The 7,926-nt window shown below is 64.8% G+C and overlaps 3 protein-coding genes across 3 annotated transcripts; all 3 read left to right on the top strand.

Moving 5' to 3' along the window:
* Positions 1-166: 166 nt before the first annotated feature.
* On the top strand, positions 167-1,271 carry H696_00919 (30S ribosomal protein S21e; the record flags this gene model as incomplete). Its single annotated transcript, XM_009494806.1, has 3 exons — positions 167-189; positions 839-1,027; positions 1,256-1,271. The coding sequence occupies 3 exons, from the start codon at positions 167-169 to the stop codon at positions 1,269-1,271; spliced, it is 228 nt and encodes a 75-aa protein (XP_009493081.1).
* A 132-nt stretch (positions 1,272-1,403) lies between these two features.
* Positions 1,404-1,763, top strand: H696_00918 (hypothetical protein; the record flags this gene model as incomplete). Its single annotated transcript, XM_009494805.1, has 1 exon — positions 1,404-1,763. One exon carries the CDS (start codon positions 1,404-1,406, stop codon positions 1,761-1,763), a length of 360 nt encoding a protein of 119 aa, XP_009493080.1.
* Positions 1,764-3,125: 1,362 nt separating this feature from the next.
* Positions 3,126-6,820, top strand: H696_00917 (hypothetical protein). Its single transcript, XM_009494804.1, has 8 exons — positions 3,126-3,373; positions 3,471-3,542; positions 3,666-3,935; positions 4,072-4,153; positions 4,255-4,349; positions 4,459-4,555; positions 4,758-5,024; positions 5,201-6,820. The coding sequence occupies exons 1-8, from the start codon at positions 3,179-3,181 to the stop codon at positions 6,472-6,474; spliced, it is 2,352 nt and encodes a 783-aa protein (XP_009493079.1). The 5' UTR covers positions 3,126-3,178; the 3' UTR covers positions 6,475-6,820.
* Positions 6,821-7,926: the final 1,106 nt, after the last annotated feature.

Below are 7,926 nucleotides of genomic sequence, written 5' to 3'. Positions count from 1 at the left end.
CCCCCCCCGCCCGCCCCCCTCCCTCCGGGGCCTGGGGAGAGTGTCCGGATGTGGGGCTCTCGTTTTTTGAGCCGGCGCCCGAACGCCCATGTCCGGACTGGAAGGGCCCCGAGGAAAAGAAATTTGCAGTTTTTTGCCTTTTCCCTAGTCGCCTAACATCATCAACATGGACTTCATCCCCCGCAAGTGGTGCGCACTCTTTCCCTTTCCTTCCTCTCCTCCTCCCCCCCCCCTTCTCCGCCCTTCTCCTGCGTTTGCTCTCGTCGTGCTTGCAAATGCACATGGCCCCCATCTTCCCCTCTCCCCTCCCCGCCTGCGCTCCTCCACCGCGGTCGTCTTCTCGGCAGCTCTTTCTCCCCTTCCTTTGCCCGATCGGCAGATGGTTTCCCGTCCATCCGTCCGACTGCTCCCATGCATCCCACCCTACCTGTGTGCCGCCATTGCAACACTTGATCCTCGGCTTTCTCCCTCCCTCCTCTCCCACGCTGCCTTCCTGCCTCCATTCTCCATGTTCGGCCTCCTCCTCTCCCTCTCTTTGCGCCGGAGCGCACTGCGAGGCGGGACAGGGAACCCGTGTCACCGCAGAATCCGGCGGCAGCGAGGGCACCACCCGGACCGCTGACAGGCGCAGGAGGGAGAGAGAAGCTCGTGCATGGTGATGCACCAGTGCTCGCATCCCCCTTGGATCTGTCCTGCGAGTCTCACGCTCCTCCTCTCCCCCTTCCCTCTCTCCTCCTCCCTCCTTCCTCTGCGCCTGCATGTCACTATTCTCTCCTGCCACACCGCCCTGACCTGTCTCTCTCTCTCTCTCTCTCTCTCTCGCCTTCGTCGTCATCAGCTCCGTCACCGGTCGCCTCCTCACCATCAAGGACCACGCTTCCGTCCAGATCAACGTTGGTGAGGTCGATGAGAACGGCCGCCTGACTGGCGACTTCAAGACCTACGCCGTCTCCGGCTACGTCCGCGCCAACGCCGAGTCCGACGACTCCATCACCCGCCTCGCCAAGGAGGACGGCCTGCTCCAGGAGTGCGTGTCTCTCCTCTTCCCTTTTTTTTCGCCGCTGGCCTTCCTTCTTCTTCCTCCTACCGCTGTTCCTTGCATCGTGCACCTCGCCGCCGTTCCCCCGCGTTCCGCCCTCTTGGCATGGGTCTCTCCTTTCTTCGCGCTAACCACACTTGCCCTCGCCCCTCCTTCTCTTTCTCTCTCTCTCCCCCCCTCACTCCCCTCACTCCCTTGGGCCTTTTCCCCCCGCAGGTCCTTCACCGCCTAAGTGCACATTTCCATGTGCTCTTGCCGGGCCCTTGCGTGACCGCGAGGGCCGACCAGTCCACCCACGGCGCACGCGAGCCCGGTGTGGGTATACACATCGCCTCCTTCCTTGTATGCTCCATCCTTCTGCGCCATGACGTGTGCTGGAGCCATCGGCCCTCCCGCGTCCGGGGGCGGGGCCAACGCGCGGAGAAAGGGCCTCCCCCCTCCTCTCGGCCACGCGTCCCCCCTCTCCCCTCGGTCGCGATCATGTCTCCTCTCCATCTACACTCAGCCTCCTTGCCATCTCTCTCCTCTGCGTCTCCCCTTCTTCCCTCTCCTTGTGTTATATCGAAGGGGAAGGCCGGTCGGCGCACGCGCGTTTCCATGTGTGTGTGTGTCCGACAGGGGGGTGGGGCGGCGGCCGGGGTTGTGTGAGGGAGGAGAGGGGCCATGGGGTTGCGCATGGATCGAGTGCGCGCATGTGTGCGCCTCCTTTGTTGTGCAACCATGAGGCGTGGGCTGCACACATATGCGCGCCCGTCCGCGGCTCATCCCGGCGTTCCCTCTGTGTCACATCCCTTCGCTTATTGCCCTGTGTGTTCGGTCCCTGTCTCCCCCGCGTCTCTCCTGTCCCCTGTCTCCTCCTCTCCCCCCCTGGCGGGGGGGAGACGTGGGACAAGGGTGGCAGCGCGTGGCCGGGTGAGTCTCAAGACTGGCATACCAGGGAACAGGCGCTTCCCTACACACATACCTCCCAATAAAAGCGACATATGACGGCATAGGTTATCACACATACACACACACACACACACACACGCACACATTGGTGCACCTCCGTTCTACTCATCCCTTTCGGGCAGCGTCTCCCTCTCTCCTCTCTCTCTCTCTCTCCCCCCCCCTATGCAGAGCGATGCGCCGCCTCTATGCCTCTGTTACATCCCCTCTCTCTCCCTCCCCCCCCTCCCCTGCCTCTCGCCATCATGACCACCTTTGGGCCTATCAGCGCCAGTGCCCCGGCCCACGTCCCTCCGCCCTCGCACCCGAGTCCAGCCGCAAGGCTCACTTTCTGGAGAAATGAGTGGACAACCAGCCGAACGCCGCTGCAGGGGCCCCCCTGTCCAGCTGGGCCTGATCCGCTACAATCCTCCTCCAGGAGGCGTGGGATCCGGGCGCTGACACGACACAGCGAAAGGGGCGCAGGGGAGGCACGGAGTCGCGGTGCTCAAGGTCCCTCCTCCTCCATTGCTGGAGGTCGTCCGGGGAATGATGCCCTCGCCCCCCGCTTCGGACGCCGGTGCGGGCCCCTTCGGCTTGAAGAACAGATGCGGGGAATGAGTGCTCCTCCCTGCCCTATCTCGCCCGCCCATGCTGGGGATAGACACAGCAAGGCCTCGCGCCTTTTGGGGCCCATCGGCCAGGGAAAGGCCGCGTCAGTCACTCCTGGTGCGGGGGCCTCTCCCCGCCGGTCGCCAGGCCACCCGCGGTCCGAAGTCCCGCGCGGAGTGGTCGCCTCGGGACTCTGGCACATGATCAACGCACATGACCTGGCACACCGTCACCGATCCGTGAACCGCTTGTCTAGGCATTTGTTTCGGTCTTTTCTCATGTTCCTCCCCTATTACATGCCCCATCCCCGCCTCGACCTGGAGGCCGGTGGCGCATGCCGAACGGGGGGTGGAGGGTGGGAGATGGGCAGCGCTGGCGCGAGGTATGCCTCTTTGGCGGGCCGGCTTTCCGGCCACCTCTGATTTGCTGGCGTGCCGAAGTCCGAGGCGGCCCATGGTGCCGCCACAAAGTGCCGCCTCTCCTCCCCCCGCCTGCCCTCCCCCGCCTCCCTTTCCACCTCTTTCCACACATCTCCCCGTCCTTTCCCCCCCCCCCCCCTTCTATATCCACGCGCGCACTCCCCAGCCAGGTGAGAGACAGATGGAGCTGGACATCCCTCTGGCGGATAGCGCCCCCCTGATGGCGGCTGACCAGGTCAGTGCGCTCGGCCAGCAGGCCATTGCCCCTGAGCCTGTGCCTCTGAGCCTCAGCTCCACCTTTACCATGCCGTTGGCCCAGGCCCTGGCCGACGGTCCGCTGGAGTCGCTCATTTGCACTGGCACCTCCTACCAAACTGTACGCCGTCTCCTGTGCGGCCAGGCTTCTTCTCCCCTTTCATGCATTCACCTGACCTGCTGCCTTTCCCTCCCCTCTTGGTGTTGCGGCCTTTCAGCACCAGCAGGTGAAGGACAACAACCGAGTCTACTGCGTGGACCATGCCTACGACGCCATCAACGAGCTTAAGGTGTGCATCCGCCCTCTCTCTTTCTCTCCCCCTCTCAATCCTCCTCTCTCCACCCTGCCGTGCCGCATTTCGCCTCGCCGCTCTGACGGATATGATGACCCACCCCCCCCCCCCCCTGCCCAGTCCTCCTTCGATACGGTCCCTGACGCGGTTTTTACGACCGCTCGTGCGGTGACCAATCCCTTCGAGTCCCTCGGTAGCGGCCCGTACCGGACCCGGACGCCGATCAAGCTCCTGCTGATGGACGCCGAATTCGATCTGGCTCCCCTGCTGCCGAGCGTGCATGACACCTTCTACTTCGCGGAGATTGCCCCGGTGGCTGGTCTTTTCGCGGAGTACATTTTTTCCAAGCACAACATTTCCGCTCAGGGCGTTTGCATGAATCTGTCTGCGGTACGTGCTGCACGGGCCCCTCTCCTTTCCCGGCCTCAGTCTGTCACTCCGTTGAACGACGCACCCACTGATTTTCCCGCCCCCGCATGTGCGTCTGTGTGTGCCCCTCATCTGCTGTGTGGTCCGTCCTTTGCAGCAACGCGCCGGTCGCCTGCCCCCGAGGCTCAGTCCCGAGTTGCGCGAAAACCTGCACACCTTCACCAACAAGATTGCATCCGGTGCGTCTCTGTCGCCCTATCGCCCCCGGCCCTGCCTGCCATGGTAGTGGCAACCTCGGCTAACATATCTCCCCCCTCTCGCCTCCGGCCCATGTGCACAGCCAGTCTCATGAGCACCGAGGTCATCCGTGACTTTGTGAACTTCACCAAACGCTCCTTCGATGGGGAACTCTGCCATTTCGTCATCGCCGATGGTGTATGTCCTTCTTCCCCTGTCTCTATCTCTTTCTTTTTGTGTCCCCCCCCCCCCCCGCCTTCCGATTATGCCGGTTGCTGACGCACGATGCTCCATCCTCCCCATGTAGACCGTGAATACCAATCAGGCACCCAATCAGCAGGAGCAACTTGTGCGCCATCTGGTCTTCTGCGAGATGCTCACCGGCCTCAGCATTCTGCGGAAAGGTGCGCCATCCCTTCGGGCCGTGTCATACACACACACACACACACACACACACACACACACACACACACACACACACACACACACTGGACACACACATTCACACCCATTACCATACTCCTGTGCCCATGATGCTTCGTACACTGGCCGGCCCCTCTCCCAATCACCCCGCCCCCCGGCGCGCTCGCGTCTCCCGGGGCCCAGGCGGTAGCATGGCTCTCAAGGTTTTCGACACCGTCACCCCCTTTAGTGTGGGGATGATCTACATCCTGACGCGTCTCTTCAATTCCGTCCATTTGGTCAAGCCGTCCTGCTCGCGGCCGGCTGGCTCTGAGCGGTACCTGGTCTGCCGGGGGTTCCTCCAGAGCGAGGAACTGGTGGCTCTGGAAACTGACGACCAGCGCGCCGGAGTCCTGTCCTCGGTCCTGGACAAGCTTTTCACGATCAGCGAAGAGCTGAGCAAACTCCGGAGTACGTGGCATGTCGGATGCTCTGGCTGTCCCGTTGGCCGGTGCCCAGCCCTGCCCCCCCCCCCCCCCCCCCCCCTCGCCCCAGACCATGGGATTGACTTTGTCTCCTCCGCCACGCCCGCTCCCCCCTGCCCACTCGGGCGTGTCCTTGGCTCTGCTGCCGACGGGGGTGGAAAGTCCACAACCTTGGCCTCGCCGAGCGCCCGGAGAACCCCATCACCGACCCGGTGCTCTTCGATCAAATCGTGGATCTGGTGTCGCCGGAGCTGCTGGCCCTGCCGGCCGCCCTGGCCCCCGGGAAGGAGCTCCACCCGCTGGTGTCGGAGATTGGGGCGTCGAACAATTTGCACCTGGACCACCAGTTCCGCTACCTGCGCCTGATCCGGGACCTGGTGGACACCTGCCTGGATGCCGAGCAGGGAGTCTACTCGGTGGAGGGGCTGACCGTGGATCTGGTGCAGCCCGAGCACCAGGAGATGTGCCGCACTCTGCTGCGACAGGTTGGCCTGGGAGGGACATCCATCCTGCCGGCCGAGCGTCTGATCGGCTCCGGCATCCACCAGCTCCATGGCGGGGAGGACCGGTCGCGGCTGCTGCCGAAGCGCCGCCCGGCTGCCGGTGCCCCGGTTCCCCTGGCCAGCGGCGAGCAGGAGCCCAAGATCTTCCGCGACCGTGGCTTCTCCGACTTCGTGCAGGACTCGAACAATCCCCTGGGCGCGCGCCTAAATGTGCCGACCCTGCGCACGGTCCCCCTCGGGACGCTGGAGCATGCCGACACGGCGTCCTTGAGTCCGGCCCTGCGCCAGCGCCTTGGCATGGTGGTCGAGGCCACCGGGCCAGCTGGGGCCGGGTTGGACAATGGCGATGTCTTTGACCAGGCGGCTGGCCGGCTGTCTTCCTTCCGTGATCGGGGTTTCTCGCGCGTCGGCGAGGATGACGATGAGGAGGAGGACAATGAGCCCCGGGCCGCGGACCGCTGGGGAAGCGGCGCGTCTCGCCGCGGTGGGCGCTGGGGCGCCACCGGTGGCCACCCTCGTGCCGGCGCCGATCCCTTCGAGTCGAGTGCGCGCCTGCGGCCGGAGGGTCGCGGGCGCGATCGCGAGCGTGAGCGCGATCGTGATCGCCACCGCGACGATGATGACGACGCAGGGGCCGCATGGCACCGGGAGGAGGGTGGCGGTCGGCACCGGCTGGCGCACCGTCTGTCCACGGTGGCCGAGACTCGGCCGCCGCGCCGGCACCGCGATGACGACTACGATGACGGTGGCGAGTATGGCCGCCGGCGCCCGCACCACCGGGATTCCTCGCATTCGTCGCGCGGCTTCGGAAGCCGCGGCGGCGGCGGCGGCGGCGGCGGTACTGGTGGTGGCCGCCGCAGCGGCGACTCCCGTCGGCATACGGACTCGCGCGAGATGGATGACGAGTTTGAACGGTATATGGGCCGCGGCTAGGTTGGCGCTTGCCGGGCGATCGCTCCCCCCGCCGCCGCCAGCTGCAGGGAGCTGATGGGGGCAGCGTGGTGCACAATCAAGATCGCTGGCCCTCGCCATGTCTCGCAGCAAGTGCACCCGCTGTTGTCCCCTCCCGCCTGTGAGTGCAGCGCGACGCCCAGGGGGGGCGGAGCAGGGGGGTGTCCCGCCTCGTGAGGGGCCCGACTACCGGCGCCCAGTTGGCAACTGCATGCTACGTACTTCACCCGTCGACCAGCACCCAGAACCTCCCTTGGAATATATTTATGCGTGTAAAATGTTTATCACAATAGGGGCAGCAGGACTGGGCTGAATTGCGAGGTGGGTGGCAAAAATCAAGAAACATCTTGGATCAATTGCAGGGAAATCCCCCTCCGCAACAGCACCCGGGAGTGTAAATGGCCGAAAAAATATTCGACCGTTTTATCAATCCGCAATCAGGAGACGGGGCTGTTTTTCTGTGGCCATTCTGAAGAGTGTCCCGAAGGAAAATGCCCCGCGTGTGCGGTGTGCCTTGCCGGCTAGCCGGACGCTGTTCCTTGCAGGGGGCGTGGGGATGTCTCGTCCGCTTCGCCGTCTGGTGTGTCGCTCGTCCGCCCGATGGGGCGGTTCTGTTGGAGCGAGGTACCTGGCGCTCGCATGCTGACGGAGCACCCTCCTGAGGCAGACCCAGGTTTTCAATGTAGGGTTGGCCTCGCACCGGGCCCTGCGTCTCTGGAGACGCCGACGGGGAGGCTTGTCGGTGTTCAGGCCGAGGTGACAACGCTAGGCACCTCGCGGCAGTGAGCCGCCCGAATTGCACCCGGCCGCAGAGAAGGGGGCAGTAACGGGGCGGCGACCTTGTTGAGGCTGCCTGCCCTGGTGAGGGCTCGCTCCGGTGCGACGCATGTGTGTGAGCGGGTACACTGACCGGGACTCGTTCCTTGCTGCTCCCCCCCTCCGCACATGGGGCGACTTGACAGAGCGGCGCCCCTTTCGCTCCCCCAGGGCAAGGGTCAGGCCAGGCTCGTGGGGGAGAAGATGGCGCGCCCGGTCAGCAGCGGGCGGGTCAGGTTATTGGTCGCAGGAGGGGGGGGCGAGGTTACCATCGCTCGCTCGCTCGCTCGCTCGACAGAGAGGAGTGGATCCTGGAGTAAGTTCCCCGCGGGCCGTCCGTGCCAGGGCGGGAGGAGGAACGGTCTTTGGGGCCGGTTTTTGGTCCGGGGGGGGGAAGGAGGATGGAGTGCGAAAGGCGCTGGTGCTCTGGGCAGGGGGGCGCGGAGAAGGTGTGTCCGTGGGCCCCTCGTCGGGCCACCGTGTCTCCTCGGGGCGGGAGAGCTCAAAGACCGTGACGGCGAGAGGCCCAGCACTGGCCGGTCCAAAGCTCAAGGGAGTGTTGTGCCTGCCGACCCTCGGCTCTCTCTCTTTCTCTCTCTCTCTCTCTCTCTCTCTCTC

This window comes from Fonticula alba (assembly GCF_000388065.1).
Source record: "Fonticula alba strain ATCC 38817 unplaced genomic scaffold supercont2.1, whole genome shotgun sequence".
In the NCBI taxonomy this organism is placed as follows: domain Eukaryota; order Rotosphaerida; family Fonticulaceae; genus Fonticula; species Fonticula alba.
Note: the sequence above shows the minus strand (reverse complement) of the source record. Positions and strands in the feature narration are given on the sequence as shown.

Coding starts and splice junctions, on each gene's coding strand:
- H696_00917 (XM_009494804.1), top strand. CDS start 3,179: ATGGAGCTGGACATCCCTCTGGCGGATAGCGCCCCCCTGATGGCGGCT. Junction 3,374..3,470: donor CTGGCACCTCCTACCAAACT/GTACGCCGTCTC, acceptor GCGGCCTTTCAG/CACCAGCAGGTGAAGGACAA. Junction 4,350..4,458: donor ATTTCGTCATCGCCGATGGT/GTATGTCCTTCT, acceptor CTCCCCATGTAG/ACCGTGAATACCAATCAGGC.